General features: G+C 45.6%; 1 protein-coding gene across 1 annotated transcript in view; it reads left to right on the top strand.

Annotated features, from left to right (window-relative positions):
- The window catches only part of LOC120027860 (disco-interacting protein 2 homolog C-like), a 36,357-nt gene extending 14,792 nt beyond the window's left edge, over window positions 1–21,565 (top strand). The window contains exons 21-36 of the mRNA XM_038972941.1: window positions 12,772–12,973; window positions 15,221–15,321; window positions 15,418–15,498; window positions 15,655–15,778; window positions 16,237–16,358; window positions 16,752–16,863; window positions 16,953–17,062; window positions 17,240–17,370; window positions 17,515–17,683; window positions 18,245–18,415; window positions 18,637–18,698; window positions 18,784–18,841; window positions 19,052–19,126; window positions 19,237–19,411; window positions 19,494–19,617; window positions 19,839–21,565. Of these exons, the coding sequence (XP_038828869.1) occupies window positions 12,772–12,973; window positions 15,221–15,321; window positions 15,418–15,498; window positions 15,655–15,778; window positions 16,237–16,358; window positions 16,752–16,863; window positions 16,953–17,062; window positions 17,240–17,370; window positions 17,515–17,683; window positions 18,245–18,415; window positions 18,637–18,698; window positions 18,784–18,841; window positions 19,052–19,126; window positions 19,237–19,411; window positions 19,494–19,617; window positions 19,839–20,091 (2,070 nt within the window). The 3' untranslated portion in view covers window positions 20,092–21,565. The remainder of the gene's footprint in view (window positions 1–12,771; window positions 12,974–15,220; window positions 15,322–15,417; window positions 15,499–15,654; window positions 15,779–16,236; window positions 16,359–16,751; window positions 16,864–16,952; window positions 17,063–17,239; window positions 17,371–17,514; window positions 17,684–18,244; window positions 18,416–18,636; window positions 18,699–18,783; window positions 18,842–19,051; window positions 19,127–19,236; window positions 19,412–19,493; window positions 19,618–19,838) is intronic.
- The last annotated feature ends 3,683 nt before the right edge of the window (window positions 21,566–25,248 follow it).

Here is a 25,248-nt window from a genome sequence, read left to right as displayed (position 1 = left end):
ACCTCAACATGACCATAATGTAGGTAACACTACCTCAACACGACCATAATGTTGGTAACACTACCTCAACATGACCATAATGTAGGTAACACTACCTCAACACGACTACAGTACGACCATAATGCAGGTAACACCACCTTAACACAACCACAGTACGACCATAATGCAGGTAACACTACCTCAACACGACCATAATGTAGGTAACACTACCTCAACACGACCATAATGTAGGTAACACTACCTCAACACGACCATAATGTTGGTAACACTACCTCAACATGACCATAATGTAGGTAACACAACCACAGTACGACCATAATGCAGGTAACACTACCTCAACACGACCATAATGCAGGTAACACCACCTCAACACGACTACAGTACGACCATAATGCAGGTAACACTACCTCAACACGACCACAGTACGACCATAATGCAGGTAACACCACCTCAACACGACTACAGTACGACCATAATGCAGGTAACACCACCTTAACACAACCACAGTACGACCATAATGCAGGTAACACTACCTCAACACGACCATAATGTAGGTAACACTACCTCAACACGACCATAATGTAGGTAATACTACCTCAACACGACCATAATGTAGGTAACACTGCATCAACACGACCATAATGTAGGTAACACTACCTCAACACGATCATAATGTAAGGAGCACCACCTCAACACGACCACAGTACGACCATAATGCAGGTAACACTACCTCAACACGACCACAGTACGACCATAATGCAGGTAACACTACCTCAACACGACCATAATGTAGGTAACACTACCTCAACACGACCATAATGTAGGTAACACTACCTCAACACGACCACAGTACGACCATAATGCAGGTAACACCACCTCAACACGACTACAGTACGACCATAATGTTGGTAACACTACCTCAACACGACCATAATGTTGGTAACACTACCTCAACACGACCATAATGTAGGTAACACTACCTCAACACGACCATAATGTAGGTAACACTACCTCAACACGACCATAAGGTAGGTAACACTACCTCAACATGACCATAATGTAGGTAACACTACCTCAACACGACCATAATGTTGGTAACACTACCTCAACATGACCATAATGTAGGTAACACTACCTCAACACGACCATCATGTAGGTAACACTACCTCAACACGACCATAATGCAGGTATTACTACCTCAACACAACTACAGTACGACCATAATGCAGGTAACACCACCTCAACACGACCACAGTACGACCATAATGCAGGTAACACTACCTCAACACGACCACAGTACGACCATAATGCAGGTAACACTACCTCAACACGACCATAATGTAGGTAACACCACCTCAACACTACCTCAATACGACCATAATGTAGGTAACACTACCTCAACACGACCATAATGTAGGTAACACCACCTCAACACGACCATAATGTAGGTAACACTACCTCAACACGACCATAATGTAGGTAACACTACCTCAACACGACCATAATGTAGGTAACACCACATCAACACTACCTCAGCACGACCATAATGTAGGTAACACTACCTCAACACGACCATAATGTAGGTAACACCACCTCAACACGACCATAATGTAGGTAACACTACCTCAACACGACCATAATGCAGGTAACACCACCTTAACACAACCACAGTACGACCACAATGCAGGTAACACTACCTCAACACGACCATAATGTAGGTAACACTACCTCAACACGACCATAATGCAGGTAACACCACCTCAACACGACTACAGTACGACCATAATGCAGGTAACACTACCTCAACACGACCACAGTACGACCATAATGCAGGTAACACCACCTCAACACGACTACAGTACGACCATAATGCAGGTAACACCACCTTAACACAACCACAGTACGACCATAATGCAGGTAACACTACCTCAACACGACCATAATGTAGGTAACACTACCTCAACACGACCATAATGTAGGTAATACTACCTCAACACGACCATAATGTAGGTAACACTGCATCAACACGACCATAATGTAGGTAACACTACCTCAACACGATCATAATGTAAGGAGCACCACCTCAACACGACCACAGTACGACCATAATGCAGGTAACACTACCTCAGCACGACCATAATGTAGGTAACACTACCTCAACACGACCGTAATGTAGGTAACACCACCTCAACACGACCATAATGTAGGTAACACTACCTCAACACGACCATAATGCAGGTAACACCACCTTAACACAACCACAGTACGACCACAATGCAGGTAACACTACCTCAACACGACCATAATGTAGGTAACACTACCTCAACACGACCATAATGCAGGTAACACCACCTCAACACGACTACAGTACGACCATAATGCAGGTAACACTACCTCAACACGACCACAGTACGACCATAATGCAGGTAACACCACCTCAACACGACTACAGTACGACCATAATGCAGGTAACACCACCTTAACACAACCACAGTACGACCATAATGCAGGTAACACTACCTCAACACGACCATAATGTAGGTAACACTACCTCAACACGACCATAATGTAGGTAATACTACCTCAACACGACCATAATGTAGGTAACACTGCATCAACACGACCATAATGTAGGTAACACTACCTCAACACGATCATAATGTAAGGAGCACCACCTCAACACGACCACAGTACGACCATAATGCAGGTAACACTACCTCAACACGACCACAGTACGACCATAATGCAGGTAACACTACCTCAACACGACCATAATGTAGGTAACACTACCTCAACACGACCATAATGTAGGTAACACTACCTCAACACGACCACAGTACGACCATAATGCAGGTAACACCACCTCAACACGACTACAGTACGACCATAATGTTGGTAACACTACCTCAACACGACCATAATGTTGGTAACACTACCTCAACACGACCATAATGTAGGTAACACTACCTCAACACGACCATAATGTAGGTAACACTACCTCAACACGACCATAAGGTAGGTAACACTACCTCAACACCACCATAATGTAGGTAACACTACCTCAACACGACCATAATGTAGGTAACACTACCTCAACACGACCATAATGTAGGTAACACTACCTCAACACGACCATAATGTAGGTAACACTACCTCAACACGACCATAATGTTGGTAACACTACCTCAACATGACCATAATGTAGGTAACACTACCTCAACACGACCATAATGTTGGTAACACTACCTCAACATGACCATAATGTAGGTAACACTACCTCAACACGACTACAGTACGACCATAATGCAGGTAACACCACCTTAACACAACCACAGTACGACCATAATGCAGGTAACACTACCTCAACACGACCATAATGTAGGTAACACTACCTCAACACGACCATAATGTAGGTAACACTACCTCAACACGACCATAATGTTGGTAACACTACCTCAACATGACCATAATGTAGGTAACACAACCACAGTACGACCATAATGCAGGTAACACTACCTCAACACGACCATAATGCAGGTAACACCACCTCAACACGACTACAGTACGACCATAATGCAGGTAACACTACGTCAACACGACCACAGTACGACCATAATGCAGGTAACACCACCTCAACACGACTACAGTACGACCATAATGCAGGTAACACCACCTTAACACAACCACAGTACGACCATAATGCAGGTAACACTACCTCAACACGACCATAATGTAGGTAACACTACCTCAACACGACCATAATGTAGGTAATACTACCTCAACACGACCATAATGTAGGTAACACTGCATCAACACGACCATAATGTAGGTAACACTACCTCAACACGATCATAATGTAAGGAGCACCACCTCAACACGACCACAGTACGACCATAATGCAGGTAACACTACCTCAACACGACCACAGTACGACCATAATGCAGGTAACACTACCTCAACACGACCATAATGTAGGTAACACTACCTCAACACGACCATAATGTAGGTAACACTACCTCAACACGACCACAGTACGACCATAATGCAGGTAACACCACCTCAACACGACTACAGTACGACCATAATGCAGATAACACTACCTCAACACGACCACAGTACGACCATAATGCAGGTAACACTACCTCAACACGACCACAGTACGACCATAATGCAGGTAACACTACCTCAACACGACCACAGTAGGACCATAATGCAGGTAACACTACCTCAACACGACCACAGTACGACCATAATGCAGGTAACACTACCTCAACACGACCACAGTAGGACCATAATGCAGGTAACACTACCTCAACACGACCACAGTACGACCATAATGCAGGTAACACTACCTCAACACGACCATAATGCAGGTAACACTACCTCAACACGACCACAGTACGACCATAATGCAGGTAACACTACCTCAACACGACCACAGTACGACCATAATGCAGGTAACACTACCTCAACACGACCACAGTAGGACCATAATGCAGGTAACACTACCTCAACACGACCACAGTAGGACCATAATGCAGGTAACACTACCTCAACACGACCACAGTAGGACCATAATGCAGGTAACACTACCTCAACACGACCACAGTACGACCATAATGCAGGTAACACTACCTCAACACGACCATAATGCAGGTAACACTACCTCAACACGACCACAGTACGACCATAATGCAGGTAACACTACCTCAACACGACCATAATGTAGGTAACACTACCTCAACACGACCATAATGCAGGTAACACTACCTTAATACGACCACAGTACGACCATAATGCAGGTAACACTACCTCAACACGACCATAATGTAGGTGACACTACCTCAACACGACCGTAATGCAGGTAACACTACCTCAACACGACCACAGTAGGACCATAATGCAGGTAACACTACCTCAACACGACCACAGTAGGACCATAATGCAGGTAACACCACCTCAACACGACCATAATGCAGGTAACACTACCTCAACACGACTACAGTACGACCATAATGCAGGTAACACTACCTCAACACGACTACAGTACGACCATAATGTAGGTAACACCACCTGAACACGACCATAATGTGGGTAACACTACCTCAACACGACCATAATGTAGGTAACACTACCTCAACACGACCATAATGTAGGTAACACTACCTCAACACGACCATAATGTAGGTAACACTACCTCAACACGACCATAATGTAGGTAACACTACCTCAACACGACCATAATGTAGGTAACACTACCTCAACACGACCATAATGTAGGTAACACTACCTCAACACGACCATAATGTAGGTAACACTACCTCAACACGACCATAATGTTGGTAACACTACCTGAACACGACCATAATGTAGGTAACACTACCTCAACACGACCATAAGGTAGGTAACACTACCTCAACACGACCATAATGTAGGTAACACTACCTCAACACGACCATAATGTAGGTAACACTACCTCAACACGACTACAGTACGACCATAATGTTGGTAACACTACCTCAACACGACCATAATGTTGGTAACACTACCTCAACACGACCATAATGTAGGTAACACTACCTCAACACGACCATAATGTAGGTAACACTACCTCAACACGACCATAAGGTAGGTAACACTACCTCAACACGACCATAATGTAGGTAACACTACCTCAACACGACCATAATGTAGGTAACACTACCTCAACACGACCATAATGTAGGTAACACTACCTCAACACGACCATAATGTAGGTAACACTACCTCAACACGACCATAATGTTGGTAACACTACCTCAACATGACCATAATGTAGGTAACACTACCTCAACACGACCATAATGTTGGTAACACTACCTCAACATGACCATAATGTAGGTAACACTACCTCAACACGACCATCATGTAGGTAACACTACCTCAACACGACCATAATGCAGGTATTACTACCTCAACACAACTACAGTACGACCATAATGCAGGTAACACCACCTCAACACGACCACAGTACGACCATAATGCAGGTAACACTACCTCAACACGACCACAGTACGACCATAATGCAGGTAACACTACCTCAACACGACCATAATGTAGGTAACACCACCTCAACACTACCTCAACACGACCATAATGTAGGTAACACTACCTCAACACGACCATAATGTAGGTAACACCACCTCAACACGACCATAATGTAGGTAACACTACCTCAACACGACCATAATGTAGGTAACACCACCTCAACACTACCTCAGCACGACCATAATGTAGGTAACACTACCTCAACACGACCGTAATGTAGGTAACACTACCTCAACACGACCATAATGTTGGTAACACTACCTCAACATGACCATAATGTAGGTAACACTACCTCAACACGACCACAGTACGGCCATAATGCAGGTAACACTACCTCAACACGACCACAGTAGGACCATAATGCAGGTAACACTACCTCAACACACGACCACAGTACGACCATAATGCAGGTAACACTACCTCAACACGACCACAGTAGGACCATAATGCAGGTAACACTACCTCAACACGACCACAGTACGACCATAATGCAGGTAACACTACCTCAACACACGACCATAATGCAGGTAACACTACCTCAACACGACCACAGTACGACCATAATGCAGGTAACACTACCTCAACACGACCACAGTAGGACCATAATGCAGGTAACACTACCTCAACACGACCACAGTAGGACCATAATGCAGGTAACACTACCTCAACACGACCACAGTACGACCATAATGCAGGTAACACTACCTCAACACGACCACAGTACGACCATAATGCAGGTAACACTACCTCAACACGACCATAATGCAGGTAACACTACCTCAACACGACCACAGTAACGACCATAATGCAGGTAACACTACCTCAACACGACCACAGTACGACCATAATGCAGGTAACACTACCTCAACACGACCACAGTAGGACCATAATGCAGGTAACACTACCTCAACACGACCACAGTACGACCATAATGCAGGTAAACACTACCTCAACACGACCACAGTAGGACCATAATGCAGGTAACACTACCTCAACACGACCACAGTACGACCATAATGCCGGTAACACTACCTCAACACGACCATAATGCAGGTAACACTACCTCAACACGACCACAGTACGACCATAATGCAGGTAACACTACCTCAACACGACCATAATGTAGGTAACACTACCTCAACACGACCATAATGCAGGTAACACTACCTTAATACGACCACAGTACGACCATAATGCAGGTAACACTACCTCAACACGACCATAATGTAGGTGACACTACCTCAACACGACCGTAATGCAGGTAACACTACCTCAACACGACCACAGTAGGACCATAATGCAGGTAACACTACCTCAACACGACCACAGTAGGACCATAATGCAGGTAACACCTCCTCAACACGACCATAATGCAGGTAACACTACCTCAACACGACCACAGTACGACCATAATGCAGGTAACACTACCTCAACACGACCATAATGCAGGTAACACTACCTCAACACGACCACAGTACGACCATAATGCAGGTAACACTAACTCAACACGACCACAGTACGACCATAATGCAGGTAACACTACCTCAACACGACCACAGTAGGACCATAATGCAGGTAACACTACCTCAACACGACCACAGTACGACCATAATGCAGGTAACACTACCTCAACACGACCACAGTAGGACCATAATGCAGGTAACACTACCTCAACACGACCACAGTACGACCATAATGCCGGTAACACTACCTCAACACGAACATAATGCAGGTAACACTACCTCAACACGACCACAGTACGACCATAATGCAGGTAACACTACCTCAACACGACCATAATGTAGGTAACACTACCTCAACACGACCATAATGCAGGTAACACTACCTTAATACGACCACAGTACGACCATAATGCAGGTAACACTACCTCAACACGACCATAATGTAGGTGACACTACCTCAACACGACCGTAATGCAGGTAACACTACCTCAACACGACCACAGTAGGACCATAATGCAGGTAACACTACCTCAACACGACCACAGTAGGACCATAATGCAGGTAACACCTCCTCAACACGACCATAATGCAGGTAACACTACCTCAACACGACTACAGTACGACCATAATGCAGGTAACACTACCTCAACACGACTACAGTACGACCATAATGTAGGTAACACCACCTGAACACGACCATAATGTAGGTAACACTACCTCAACACGACCATAACGTAGGTAACACTACCTCAACACGACCATAATGTAGGTAACACTACCTCAACACGACCATAATGTAGGTAACACTACCTCAACACGACCATAATGTAGGTAACACTACCTCAACACGACCATAATGTAGGTAACACTACCTCAACACGACCATAATGTTGGTAACACTACCTGAACACGACCATAATGTAGGTAACACTACCTCAACACGACCATAATGTAGGTAACACTACCTCAACACGACCATAATGCAGGTAACACTACCTCAACACAACTACAGTACGACCATAATGCAGGTAACACCACCTCAACACGACCACAGTACGACCATAATGCAGGTAACACTACCTCAACACGACCACAGTACGACCATAATGCAGGTAACACTACCTCAACAGGACCATAATGTAGGTAACACCACCTCAACACTACCTCAACACGACCATAATGTAGGTAACACTACCTCAACACGACCATAATGTAGGTAACACTGCATCAACACGACCATAATGTAGGTAACACTACCTGAACACGACCATAATGTTGGTAACACTACCTCAACACGATCATAATGTAAGGAGCACCACCTCAACACGACCACAGTACGACCATAATGCAGGTAACACTACCTCAACACGACCACAGTACGACCATAATGCAGGTAACACTACCTCAACACGACCATAATGTAGGTAACACTACCTCAACACGACCATAATGTAGGTAACACTACCTCAACACGACCATAATGTAGGTAACACTACCTCAACACGACCATAATGTAGGTAACACCACCTCAACACGACCACAGTACGACCATAATGCAGGTAACACTACCTCAACACGACCACAGTAGGACCATAATGCAGGTAACACCACCTCAACACGACCATAATGCAGGTAACACTACCTCAACACGACTACAGTACGACCATAATGCAGGTAACACTACCTCAACACGACTACAGTACGACCATAATGTAGGTAACACCACCTGAACACGACCATAATGTAGGTAACACTACCTCAACATGACCATAATGTAGGTAACACTACCTCAACACGACCATAATGTAGGTAACACTACCTCAACACGACCATAATGTAGGTAACACTACCTCAACACGACCATAATGTAGGTAACACTACCTCAACATGACCATAATGTAGGTAACACTACCTCAACACGACCATAATGTTGGTAACACTACCTGAACACGCCCATAATGTAGGTAACACTACCTCAACACGACCATAATGTAGGTAACACTACCTCAACACGACCATAATGCAGGTATTACTACCTCAACACAACTACAGTACGACCATAATGCAGGTAACACCACCTCAACACGACCACAGTACGACCATAATGCAGGTAACACTACCTCAACACGACCACAGTACGACCATAATGCAGGTAACACTACCTCAACACGACCATAATGTAGGTAACACCACCTCAACACTACCTCAACACGACCATAATGTAGGTAACACTACCTCAACACGACCATAATGTAGGTAACACTGCATCAACACGACCATAATGTAGGTAACACTACCTCAACACGACCATAATGTTGGTAACACTACCTCAACACGATCATAATGTAAGGAGCACCACCTCAACACGACCACAGTACGACCATAATGCAGGTAACACTACCTCAACACGACCACAGTACGACCATAATGCAGGTAACACTACCTCAACACGACCATAATGTAGGTAACACTACCTCAACACGACCATAATGTAGGTAACACTACCTCAACACGACCATAATGTAGGTAACACCACCTCAACACGACCACAGTACGACCATAATGCAGGTAACACTACCTCAACACGACCATAATGTAGGTAACACTACCTCAACACGACCATAATGTAGGTAACACCACCTCAACACGACCACAGTACGACCATAATGCAGGTAACACCACCTCAACACGACTACAGTACGACCATAATGCAGGTAACACTACCTCAACACGACCACAGTACGACCATAATGCAGGTAACACCACCTCAACACGACCACAGTAGGACCATAATGCAGGTAACACTACCTCAACACGACCACAGTACGACCATAATGCAGGTAACACTACCTCAACACGACCACAGTAGGACCATAATGCAGGTAACACTACCTCAACACGACCACAGTACGGCCATAATGCAGGTAACACTACCTCAACGCGACCACAGTAGGACCATAATGCAGGTAACACTACCTCAACACGACCATAATGCAGGTAACACTACCTCAACACGACCACAGTACGACCATAATGCAGGTAACACTACCTCAACACGACCACAGTACGACCATAATGCAGGTAACACTACCTCAACACGACCACAGTAGGACCATAATGCAGGTAACACTACCTCAACACGACCACAGTACGACCATAATGCAGGTAACACTACCTCAACACGACCATAATGCAGGTAACACTACCTCAGCACGACCACAGTACGACCATAATGCAGGTAACACTACCTCAACACGACCATAATGTAGGTAACACTACCTCAACACGACCATAATGTAGGTAACACTGCATCAACACGACCATAATGTAGGTAACACTACCTCAACACGACCATAATGTTGGTAACACTACCTCAACACGGTCATAATGTAAGGAGCACCACCTCAACACGACCACAGTACGACCATAATGCAGGTAACACTACCTCAACACGACCACAGTACGACCATAATGCAGGTAACACTACCTCAACACGACCATAATGTAGGTAACACTACCTCAACACGACCATAATGTAGGTAACACTACCTCAACACGACCATAATGTAGGTAACACCACCTCAACACGACCACAGTACGACCATAATGCAGGTAACACTACCTCAACACGACCATAATGTAGGTAACACTACCTCAACACGACCATAATGTAGGTAACACCACCTCAACACGACCACAGTACGACCATAATGCAGGTAACACCACCTCAACACGACTACAGTACAACCATAATGCAGGTAACACTACCTCAACACGACCACAGTACGACCATAATGCAGGTAACACCACCTCAACACGACCACAGTAGGACCATAATGCAGGTAACTCTACCTCAACACGACCACAGTACGACCATAATGCAGGTAACACTACCTCAACACGACCACAGTACGACCATAATGCAGGTAACACTACCTCAACACGACCACAGTACGACCATAATGCAGGTAACACTACCTCAACACGACTACAGTACGACCATAATGCAGGTAACACTACCTCAACACGACCACAGTACGGCCATAATGCAGGTAACACTACCTCAACACGACCACAGTAGGACCATAATGCAGGTAACACTACCTCAACACGACCACAGTACGACCATAATGCAGGTAACACTACCTCAACACGACCACAGTAGGACCATAATGCAGGTAACACTACCTCAACACGACCACAGTACGACCATAATGCAGGTAACACTACCTCAACACGACCATAATGCAGGTAACACTACCTCAACACGACCACAGTACGACCATAATGCAGGTAACACTACCTCAACACGACCACAGTAGGACCATAATGCAGGTAACACTACCTCAACACGACCACAGTAGGACCATAATGCAGGTAACACTACCTCAACACGACCACAGTACGACCATAATGCAGGTAACACTACCTCAACACGACCATAATGCAGGTAACACTACCTCAACACGACCACAGTACGACCATAATGCAGGTAACACTACCTCAACACGACCACAGTAGGACCATAATGCAGGTAACACTACCTCAACACGACCACAGTACGACCATAATGCAGGTAACACTACCTCAACACGACCAAAATGCAGGTAACACTACCTCAACACGACCACAGTACGACCATAATGCAGGTAACACTACCTCAACACGACCATAATGTAGGTAACACTACCTCAACACGACCATAATGCAGGTAACACTACCTCAACACGACCATAATGTAGGTAACACTACCTCAACACGACCACAGTACGACCATAATGCAGGTAACACTACCTCAACACGACCACAGTACGACCATAATGTAGGTAACACTACCTCAACACGACCACAGTACGACCATAATGCAGGTAACACTACCTCAACACGACCACAGTACGACCATAATGCAGGTAACACTACCTCAACACGACCATAATGCAGGTAACACTACCTCAACACGACCACAGTAGGACCATAATGCAGGTAACACTACCTCAACACGACCACAGTAGGACCATAATGCAGGTAACACCACCTCAACACGACCATAATGCAGGTAACACTACCTCAACACGACCACAGTAGGACCATAATGAAACCAGAACACAGACCGGTCAAAATGTTGCAGTAATCTGTTTTTTTACACTACTTTTGAACTGACAGCAGAGTTTTTTTTGTTCATGATCTCTTGACTCCTCCCCTGTGTGTGTGTGATTGACAGGCGATAGACAGTATCCATGGTGTGGGTGTGTTCTGCCTGGGGTTAGTTCCAGCCAACACCCTCCCTAAGACCCCCCTGGGGGGTATACACCTGTCTGAGACCAAACAGCTCTACCTGGAGGGGGGGCTGCACCCCTGTAACGTGCTCATGTGTCCTCACACCTGTGTTACCAACCTGCCCAAACCACGACAGAAACAACCAGGTGAGACAGACAGAGAAAAAGAGAGAGAGAGACACAGTGAGAGAGAGAGGGACAGAAAGAGAGAGACCTAGAGACAGAGCTAGAGAGGCAGAGAGGGAGTGAGAGTGAGTGAGTGAGTGAGTGAGTGAGTGAGTGAGTGAGTGAGTGAGTGAGTGAGTGAGTGAGTGAGTGAGTGAGTGAGTGAGTGAGTGAGTGAGTGAGAGAGAGTGAGAGAGACCGAGACACAGAGAGAGAGAGAGAGAGAGAGAGAGAGAGAGAGAGAGAGAGAGAGGAACCTAGAGACAGAGCTAGAGAGAGAGCTAGAGAGAGAGCCAAATAATGCATGCAGAGCAGAATTAGGCCGATACCCACTAATTATCAAAATCCAGAAAAGAGCCGTTAAATTCTACAACCACCTAAAAGGAAGCGATTCCCAAACCTTCCATAACAAAGCCATCACCTACAGAGAGATGAACCTGGAGAAGAGTCCCCTAAGCAAGCTGGTCCTAGGGCTCTGTTCACAAACACAAACACACCCCACAGAGCCCCAGGACAACAGCACAATTAGACCCAACCAAATCATGAGAAAACAAAAAGATAATTACTTGACACATTGGAAAGAATTAACAAAAAAACAGAGCAAACTAGAATGCTATTTGGCCCTAAACAGAGAGTACACAGTGGCAGAATACCTGACCACTGTGACTGACCCAAACTTAAGGAAAGCTTTGACTATGTACAGACTCAGTGAGCATAGCCTTGCTATTGAGAAAGGCCGCCGTAGGCAGACATGGCTCTCAAGAGAAGACAGGCTATGTGCTCACTGCCCACAAAATGAGGTGGAAACTGAGCTGCACTTCCTAACCTCCTGCCCAATGTATGACCATATTAGAGACACATATTTCCCTCAGATTACACAGATCCACAAAGAATTCGAAAACAAATCCAATTTTGATAAACTCCCATATCTACTGGGTGAAATTCCACAGTGTGCCATCACAGCAGCAAGATTTGTGACCTGTTGCCACAAGAAAAGGTCAACCAGTGAAGAACAAACAGCATTGTAAATACAACCCATATTTATGCTTATTTATTTTAACTTGTGTGCTTTAACCATTCGTACATTGTTACAACACTGTATATATATAATATGACATTTGTAATGTCTTTATTGTTTTGAAACTTCTGTATGTGTAATGTTTACTGTTAATTTGTATTGTTTGTTTCACTTTTGTGTATTGTCTACCTCACTTGCTTTGGCAATGTTAACACATGTTTCCCATGCCAATAAAGCCCCTTGAATTGAATTGAATTGAATTGAGAGGCAGAGAGAGTGAGAGGGACCTAGAGACGGAGCTAGAGAGAGACAGAGAGAGTGAGAGGGACCTAGAGACGGAGCTAGAGAGAGACAGAGAGAGTGAGAGGGATCTAGAGAGAGAGAGAGGGACCTAGAGACAGAGCTAGAGAGAGACAGAGAGAGAGAGAGAGACCTAGAGACGGAGCTAGAGAGAGACAGAGAGAGTGAGAGGGACCTAGAGGCGGAGCTAGAGAGAGACAGAGAGAGTGAGAGGGATCTAGAGAGAGAGACCGAGACACAGAGAGAGCGAGAGAGAGAGGGACCTAGAGACAGCTTGAGAGAGACAGAGAGAGTGAGAGGGACCTAGAGACGGAGCTAGAGAGAGACAGACTTGCTTTGGCAATGTTAACACATGTTTCCCATGCCAATAAAGCCCCTTGAATTGAATTTAATTTAATTGACAGAGAGAGTGAGAGGGACCTAGAGACGGAGCTAGAGAGAGACAGAGAGAGTGAGAGGGACCTAGAGACGGAGCTAGAGAGAGACAGAAGAGTGAGAGGGACCTAGAGACGGAGCTAGAGAGAGACAGAGAGAGAGAGAGGGACCTAGAGACGGAGCTAGAGAGAGACAGAGAGAGTGAGAGGGACCTAGAGACGGAGCTAGAGAGAGACAGAAGAGTGAGAGGGACCTAGAGACGGAGCTAGAGAGAGACAGAGAGAGAGAGAGGGACCTAGAGACGGAGCTAGAGAGAGACAGAGCGAGTGAGAGGGACCTAGAGAGAGACAGAAGAGTGCGTGTGTTTAGCAGAGCTGATTTAGTGAACAATGATAAGCACACTTGTCTGAAACCTGAAGAACACTGTTAGCTATTATATCCCTCAACCTTCTTGTTGTAACTGTCACTGTTAATTCAAATGACGTTTTGGACACGTCTTTACCTTGTTTGTGTCTGTGTGTATGTGTGTGTTGTAGAGATTGGTCCTGCCTCTGTGATGGTGGGGAATCTGGTGTCTGGGAAGAGGATCGCTATGGCCAGCGGCAGAGACCTGGGACAGACTGATGACAACGACCAGGTAACACGTCATTCCATTGCCACAGAAATTATGGCTTGAGATGGATTATTATTATGTTGGTGTCTGTGATATCATATCCTGTCGTGTGTCCTGTAGTTCCTGTTCCTGTCAGAGGTGCTGCAGTGGAGATCTCAGACGACGCCTGATCACATCCTCTACACACTGCTCAGCTCCCGGGTAACACACACACACACACACACACACACACACACACACACACACACACACACACACACACACACACACACACACACACAGACACACACACACGCATACTATGATTTTTTTAAGGATTCTGTTATGATTGCTCTCTCTATCTCTCTCTCCCTCTAGGGGCTGGTGTCTAGTTCTCTGACCTGTCTTCAGCTCCATAAGAGGGCGGAGAGAGTTGCTGCTTTGCTGCTGGAGAGAGGAGGACTACAGGAGGGAGACCACATAGCACTGGTCTACCCACCAGGTAACACACACTCACTTAGCATGTACCCCCACACACACACACTCACTTAGCATGTACCCCCACACACACACACTCACTTAGTATGTACCCCCACAAACACACACTCAGTTAGCATGTACCCCCCCACACACACACACACTCAGTTAGCCTGTACCCCCACATACACACGTACACACTCACTTAGCATGTACCCCCACAAACACACACTCAGTTAGCATGTACCCCCACACACACGCACACACTCAGTTAGCATGTACCCCCACACACACACACACACACTCAGTTAGCATGTACCCCCACAAACACACACTCAGTTAGCCTGTACCCCCACATACACACGTACACACTCAGTTAGCATGTACCCCCCCCACACACACACACACACACACACACACACACACACACACTCAGTTAGCATGTACCCCTAAATACATTCCTCACTCCTTTGTGTGTTGCAGGTATAGATTTGATCGCAGCGTTCTACGGTTGCCTTTACGCTGGCTGTGTTCCTATCACGGTCAGACCGCCCCACCCACAGAACATCTCAACCACACTGCCCACAGTCAAGATGATCGTAGAGGTGAGAGGTCAAACACTGAGGTCAACTAGGGGTCAATACTGCCCGGTCAACTGGTAGAGAGGGGGATAAAGATGTAGTAGCATTCTATTTCTCTGTCCCTTCATCATCTCTCTGTCCCTTCATCCATCTCTCTGTCCCTTCTTAATCTCTCTGCCCCTTCATCCATCTCTCTGTCCCTTCATCATCTCTCTGTCCCTTCATCATCTCTCTGTCCCTTCATCATCTCTCTGTCCCTTCATCATCTCTCTGTCCCTTCTTCATCTCTCTGTCCCTTCATCATCTCTCTGTCCCTTCTTCATCTCTCTGTCCCTTCTTCATCTCTCTGTCCCTTCATCCATCTCTCTGTCCCTTCTTCATCTCTCTGTCCCTTCATCCATCTTTCTGTCCTTCTAGGTCAGTCGTTCGGCCTGTGTGATGACCACAGCGGTCATCTGTAAGCTGCTGCGGTCGAAGGAGGCGGTCGCCACAGTGGACATCAGGAACTGGCCTCCCGTCCTGGACACAGGTCAGCTCTGACCACATGCAGTGTATCTGTCAGGCTGTTAGCTGGTTGTTTGTACTGGTGTATAACTGAATATTATTCTGTGTTTTCAGATGACCTGCCAAAGAAGAAGCCTCCAGCACTATATAAGCCCTGTAACCCTGATGCCCTGGCCTACCTGGACTTCAGTGTGTCCACTACTGGCATGCTGGCTGGAGTACAGGTAACATTAACCCCTAACCTCTGACCTCCATCCATGACCTCTATCCCTTGCTATGCCTAGTGTCTGACATGTTTCGTGTGTGTGTGTGTGTGTGTGTGTGTGTGTGTGTGTGTGTGTGTGTGTGTGTGTGTGTGTGTGTGTGTGTGTGTGTGTGTGTGTGTGTGTGTGTGTGTGTAGATGTCCCATAATGCGGTGGGAGCGTTCTGTCGATCGGTGAAGCTGCAGTGTGAACTGTATCCCTCCAGAGAGGTAGCCATCTGTCTTGACCCCTACTGTGGCCTGGGCTTCGTCCTCTGGTGTCTCTGCAGGTACACACACACACACACACACACACACACACACACACACACACACACACACACACACACACACACACACACACACACACACCTGTTAAACAACTGTTTCAATGTCCAACAATTGACTTCCCGTTCTAACCTCTACCTCTCCAGTGTGTACAGTGGCCACCAGTCGATCCTGATCCCTCCAGTAGAGTTGGAGTCTAACCCAGCCCTGTGGCTGCTCGCTGTCAGCCAGCTCCGAGTCAGAGACACCTTCTGTTCCTACAGCGTCATGGAGCTCTGCACTAAAGGACTGGGCCTGCAGACAGAGGCACTGAAGGTACACAAACACACACACACAAACACATTTCACACGCAGAGAGAACTAAATACGCAGAGAGAACTAAATCAAGTGCTCTTTGAATTGACTCAGTAAACAGTGTGTTTGTGGCCTGAGGTGTTGTCTGATTGGTCGCTGATCGACAGACTGAGTTTATTTTAAGAGGTTAACTTTCACCAAGGGAAATTGCCATGGAAACTAGGAGCTGACTCACTGAGAGAAACACATAGAGAACAGATCCAGGAACAAACAACAGCTTTATATAGCCATCAGTAGGATGAGAGGGAGGTAACGATTGAAATGTTGTGTATTTAAAGTTAATACACCCTCCCCTCACTTCTCTTCCCCCCTCTCTCTTCACCCCATCCCTCCTCCTCTTCACCCCACTCTCTCCTCCTCTTCACCCCTCACACCTCCTCTTCACCCCATTCTCTCCTCCTCTTCACCCCACTCTCCTCTTCACCCCACTCTCTCCTCCTCTTCACCCCACTCTCTCCTCTTCACCCCACTCTCTCCTCCTCTTCACCCCACTCTCTCTCCCCCCCTCCTCTTCCTCTCCAGGCACGGGGCCTGGACCTGTCCCGTGTGAGGGCGTGTGTTGTGGTAGCAGAGGAGAGACCCAGGATGTCTCTAACACACTCCTTCTCCAAGCTGTTTAAAGACCTGGGCCTGCACCCCCGATCTGTCAGCACAGCATTCGGCTGTAGGGTCAACCTGGCTATCTGTCTACAGGTAGGTGTGTGTGTGTGTGTGTGTGTGTGTGTTTGTGTGTTTGTGTGTGTGTGTGTGTGTGTGTGTGTGTGTGTGTGTGTGTGTGTGTGTGTGTGTGTGTGTGTGTGTGTGTGTGTGTGTGTGTGTGTGTGTGTGTGTGCGCGTGCGTGCGTGCGTTTATGTACTGTACATGTTTGTTTGTGTGTGATAACATGGTCACTCTGTGCTGTGATTGGTTACAGGGCACCTCTGGGCCGGATCCCACTACAGTGTACGTGGACATGAGAGCTCTGCGGCATGATAGGTAAGTTTGCCGGTCAATCACAGAAACAACCAATCAGATCAATCATCCAATCAACTTGTATAACAGTGTTTTTTGTTTCTCTCAGGGTGCGGTTGGTGGAGAGAGGTTCTCCTCACAGTCTCCCTCTCATGGAGTCAGGAAAGGTGGGTCCTGAGCCATGTTTGAACATTTACAATCATAAAGCTTCATAACTGTAGAGTCCTTAGACTCAGCTTCTCTCCTGACTGTGGTTCACTGGGGGGTTCGGCTGCAGCTCTCTACACATTGACCAGAATGCCTCATATGCTACAGTATATGCCGTATGTGGACCTGGAGATGGAAGCATTGTAGCGTAACCATGGTGACTGTTTCAGATCTTACCTGGCGTCCGCATCATCATCGCCAACCCAGAGACCAAGGGACCCCTGGGAGACTCCCACCTAGGAGAGGTCAGCACACACACATACACACTAATTGATTTAATGAACTTGTTTCATGATTTTATGTTGCCCCAATAAAGATGATTTAAATGCAATTCTCTGTCTCTCCCCCTCTCTAGATCTGGGTGCACAGTGCCCATAATGGCAGTGGATATTACAGTGGTTATGGAGAGGAGGTCCTCCAGTCTGATCACTTCACCTCCAGACTTAGCTTCGGAGACACGTCCACCATCTGGGCTCGCACCGGATACCTGGGCTTCTTACGACGTACTGAACTCACCGATGCCAGCGGAGGTATACACACACACACAAACATACACACACACACACACACACTAACACACACACTCACCCTTTCTCTCTGTTTCCTCCCCAGAGAGACATGATGCTCTGTATGTTGTGGGCGCGTTGGAGGAGGCCATGGAGCTGAGGGGGATGAGGTACCATCCTATAGACATAGAGACCTCCGTCATCAGGACGCACAAGAACATCATGGAGTGGTACGTCGCTATACACGCCTAAAATAGCTGTTTCTATTTCAATTCTTAATTAAGGTATAATCACTATAGTTGTAAATTACATGTGTGTGTGTGTGTGTGTGTGTGTGTGTGTGTGTGTGTGTGTGTGTGTGTGTGTGTGTGTGTGTGTGTGTGTGTGTGTGTGTGTGTGTGTGTGTGTGTGTGTGTGTGTGTGTGTGTGTGTGTGTGTGTGTGTGCCACAGTGCGGTGTTTCCCTGGACTAACCTGCTGGTAGTCGTAATAGAACTAGAAGGCTCGGAACAGGAAGCCCTGGACCTGGTTCCCATGGTGACCAAGGCGGTGCTGGAGGAGCATTACCTCATCGTTGGGGTCGTCGTAGTAACGGACATCGGGGTGATCCCCATCAACTCTCGCGGGGAGAAGCAGCGCATGCACCTCCGGGACGGCTTCCTACAGGACCAGCTCGACCCCATCTACGTGGCTTATAACATGTAACCCAGACGCCCCATCCTGGGGGGGTGGACCTGAGTGAGGGAGATGTGTGTGTATGTGTGTGTTAGCATGCGTGTGTATGGATATGTGCGTGTATATCGCTGGTGTTCATTTTAAATCAAGACGTACTGTATTTTTGAATCTGCACATGGTCATATGGTGTGGTGCCAGTTGTCTGATCCTTTAGTTGTGCTGTGGTGGAGGTATGGCTGTTTCTGCACCCCCGGTTAAACCTGACACCTAGACAGGAAGTCACTGTACAAAACCTTAAGGGAACACTGTGTATCGATAGACAGGAAGTCACTGTACAAAACCTTAAGGGAACACTGTGTATCGATAGACAGGAAGTCACTGTACAAAACCTTAAGGGAACACTGTGTATCGATAGACAGGAAGTCACTGTACAAAACCTTAAGGGAACACTGTGTATCAATAGACAGGAAGTCACTGTACAAAACCTTAAGGGAACACTGTGTATCGATAGACAGGAAGTCACTGTACAAAACCTTAAGGGAACACTGTGTATCGATAGACAGGAAGACTGACTGGACCACTAGTAGTTGTTGTTAGGAGAGAGAGAGAAAATATCTCTGAACATATCTGTTTTCTTGATGAAATACACATTAAAAATAATGTTATTAAAGTATATTGTCAGAAGAAGACAGGGGGTTCAGATTAGTGTATAAATATAAATATTGTATATAAACATAATCTATATGGAGAGATAACTAAAACACACTGAGGACTAGCCCTGTTATACAGCTCTCTCCACCCACACCCTGTGTACATGTGTGCGCGTGTGTGTGTGTGAGCGCAATGCAGCAATCCTCTTATCAGAATCACATTCTCGATTTCTTTCCTAAAACCCATTGACTCCTAAATGCCAAGTGAATCCGTTAGAAGTAAACCATTGTTTCTATCCCACATTGTTTAAACATTTTACGCATATGATTATGGTAATATGTGATTCTGCTAAGCAGAGAGCCCAGTAAGTAGCAGAGGAAAAATGTAGTTGCAAGGAGTTGTAAAACTGAGCTCTGGACCAGAGACACAATGCTTTCTGAATGGCCCCCTGTTTCCTTTATAGTACACTACTTAGGACAAGTAGGACTCCATGTAGGGAATGAGGTGGTATTTGAGACACACCCACAGTGAAGTGTTCTAACAGAGACACACCCACAGTGAAGTGTTCTAACAGAGAGACACACCCACAGTGAAGTGTTCTAACAGAGACACACCCACAGTGAAGTGTTCTAACAGAGACACACCCACAGTGAAGTGTTCTAACAGAGACACACCCACAGTGAAGTGTTCTAACAAAGAGACACACCCACAGTGAAGTGTTCTAACAGAGACACCCACAGTGAAGTGTTCTAACAGAGACACACCCACAGTGAAGTGTTCTAACAGAGACACACCCACAGTGAAGTGTTCTAACAGAGACACACCCACAGTGAAGTGTTCTAACAGAGACACACCCACAGTGAAGTGTTCTAACAGAGACACACCCACAGTGAAGTGTTCTAACAGAGACACACCCACAGTGAAGTGTTCTAACAGAGACACACCCACAGTGAAGTGTTCTAACAGAGACATACCCACAGTGAAGTGTTCTAACAGAGACATACCCACAGTGAAGTGTTCTAACAGAGACACACCCACAGTGAAGTGTTCTAACAGAGACACACCCACAGTGAAGTGTTCTAACAGAGACACACCCACAGTGAAGTGTTCTAACAGAGACACACCCACAGTGAAGTGTTCTAACAGACACACCCACAGTGAAGTGTTCTAACAGAGACATACCCACAGTGAAGTGTTCTAACAGAGACACACCCACAGTGAAGTGTTCTAACAGAGACACACCCACAGTGAAGTGTTCTAACAGAGACACACCCACAGTGAAGTGTTCTAACAGAGACACACCCACAGTGAAGTGTTCTAACAGAGACACACCCACAGTGAAGTGTTCTAACAGACACACCCACAGTGAAGTGTTCTAACAGAGACACACCCACAGTGAAGTGTTCTAACAGAGACACACCCACAGTGAAGTGTTCTAACAGAGACACACCCACAGTGAAGTGTTCTAACAAAGAGATACACCCACAGTGAAGTGTTCTAACAGAGACATACCCACAGTGAAGTGTTCTAACAGAGACACACCCACAGTGAAGTGTTCTAACAGAGACATACCCACAGTGAAGTGTTCTAACAGACACACCCACAGTGAAGTGTTCTAACAGACACACCCACAGTGAAGTGTTCTAACAAAGAGACACACCCACAGTGAAGTGTTCTAACAGAGACACACCCACAGTGAAGTGTTCTAACAGAGACACACCCACAGTGAAGTGTTCTAACAGAGACACACCCACAGTGAAGTGTTCTAACAGAGACACACCCACAGTGAAGTGTTCTAACAAAGAGACACAGTTTAGTTTTTTTATTTTATATATATGTTAGTCATAAGCTATTACTTATGGCATCTTATATGCATGTTATCAGTTATAACTTTTCTGTGAAAAACATTTTAGTGCTCCTTATGCTTTGTTAACATTCAGCTTTTGAGTTTGATCATTATAAACACAACACATTTCATTCTTATTTAATTCATCAGCTACTTTTGTCTCAGAGAGCTATAATATGATGCCATGTATGAAAAACATGCATATCATGACGTGTATTTATTTGCTTGTTATTCTGTACTGGAGAATGTTGATGGCATTATCAGCCCCTGACTGTGTGTTGGAGAGAAACGAGTCTGGTGGGTAGGGTTAAACCTGGTCCAGAAACTAGAGGTGAGAGAGACTGCACGGTGTGTGCGTGTTCGTATGTATATATTGTGTGTAAATAGTGTTGATTTTGTACGGTACAGGTGTGTGTGACTGTTTTGTACACATGATGAAAAGATCAAAAGGACACTTTCATAAGAGCCTTCCATTGGCTCAATGTCACACTATACGGTGCAATAAAGTGCTTTGATTGGTGTGCTGTTATTGGTTCACATGCTTTCAGTTGTGCTCAGCTGAGTGGGAAAGGAGTTTCATATGTTCTACGATCAGTTCCCTTCACCAATCCTAACCTGAAGCAGTAGGGGGTGGAAATGCTAAACTGACCTTAGATCTTGGTTGACTTCTAACCCTACTCTATGGACAGATTTTTCAACACTAATGGGGGCTTCCAGTGCAGGGGTTCCCAAAATGTTTCACTTGGAGCCCCCCTTCCAGCATTGGGGAACACCCCAATGAATTTTGCAGGTTTAAAGCTTATTTCCTGCAATTCTCCACATTTTGTCATGAGGTACAAATACAATTTTGCAGATTTAAAGCAGATTTTCTTGCAATTCTATACATTTGGCCATGTCTAATGTGTATTCATGTGATGTTTGAGTGACTAAAAAATTACAACTATCTATGGGCTAAAAGACATTAGCTGACATGGGCTAGTTGATCTGGACATTTCTGACAAGTTATAAATAGCTCTAAGGTGTGTAATGACTGACATGACAAGAGGAAGTGATGATGCACTACCCAATTTAGAAATTGCACCTTGTGCATTCTACTATTACAACTTTCAACAGTAACCACTGCTCTAGCGGACAAGTAGGAACTGAATAGAGGCTACTCAGAGCATCAGTGGGTTCCCATATTTACATTATCATGTCATAACAGGAAACTGTGTGTGTGTCACACATCAATATGTTGGTACTGAGGCGCAGACCCACACACACACTTTAAAACACACACAAACGGATCTCAGACAAACACATCTGAAGATGAATTTGTCCAAATAAGGCTAACATTCGTACTATTCCTCTGAAGTTCCCAATATACGGTACAGTACCAGATACAGTACATCAGTACAATACTCAACCAATGAGAGAGAAGGAAATAGGGAGAAAGAAAGAGGAGAACTGTGAAAACAGACAATCTGATGGATGTTATATATTAGGAAACGTCGTCAAAATATTTCCAAACCGGGTGGGTTGTCTCTAATTTATGCTTTGGCCACAACTACAAGGATGAGTCAATAACATTTTGGGGTATGAGTTGATATGACATGAGCTGTTAAAAATGAGGGACTTTCAAAGATCTGAGACTATCACTCTCCCTCTTTTCTTTCTTTCTCACTCCCTTTCCCCACCCTCTTGTCATGGACAATACCACAACTCCTTTAAGACCATCTCAGGCTGTTAAATCGAACCTTCCAGGGACTTAATGTGACAGAAGTGGTTGTGTGAGGACTGAATCTCTCTCTTTATTTCTCTCTCTTTCTCTCGCTCTCAGCCATGTGAATGTTGTTATGGTATAAAGACATTCTTCATCATCACATTAAACTCGTAAATGACTGAATGATCTGTGAGGCAGACAGAACACAGCTGGGATGAGTTTATCACTGGAATTTCATCCTCTCGTCTCCTCTTTTCATTCTATGCTGTTCTTCACTCTATGCTGTTCTCTCCTCTTCACTTTATGCTGTTCTCTCCTCTTCATTCTATGCTGTTCTCTCTCCTCTTCATTCTATGCTGTTCTCTCTTCTCCTCTTTTCACTCTGCTGTTCTCTCTCCTGCTCTTCACTCTATGCTGTTCTCTCTCCTCCTCTTCACTCTATGCTGTTCTCTCTCCTCCTCTTCACTCTATGCTGTTCTCTCTTCACTCTATGCTGTTCTCTCTCCTGCTCTTCACTCTATGCTGTTCTCTCTCCTCTTCACTCTATGCTGTTCTCTCTCCTCTTCACTCTATGCTGTTCTCTCTCCTCTTCACTCTATGCTGTTCTCTCTTCTCCTCTTTTCACTCTATGCTGTTCTCTCTCCTGCTCTTCACTCTATGCTGTTCTCTCTCCTGCTCTTCACTCTATGCTGTTCTCTCTCCTCTTCACTCTATGCTGTTCTCTCTCCTCCTCTTCACTCTATGCTGTTCTCTCTCCTCTTCACTCTATGCTGTTCTCTCTCCTCCTCTTCACTCTATGCTGTTCTCTCTTCTCCTCTTTTCACTCTATGCTGTTCTCTCCTCTCTTCTCTTTTCACTCTATACTGTTCTCTCCTCTCTTCTCCTCTTTTCACTATATGCTGTTCTCTCCTCTCAATCGACTCCCCTCCCCCTCTCCTTTCTCTGTTCTTCTCCTTACCCTCTCTCTCCTCTTCTCCCCTCTCTCCTC

Source organism: Salvelinus namaycush, chromosome 33 (assembly GCF_016432855.1).
Source record: "Salvelinus namaycush isolate Seneca chromosome 33, SaNama_1.0, whole genome shotgun sequence".
Taxonomy (NCBI): Eukaryota; Metazoa; Chordata; class Actinopteri; order Salmoniformes; family Salmonidae; genus Salvelinus; species Salvelinus namaycush.
The sequence above is the reverse complement of the archived record's forward strand: the minus strand, read 5'-3'. Positions and strand labels throughout refer to the sequence as shown.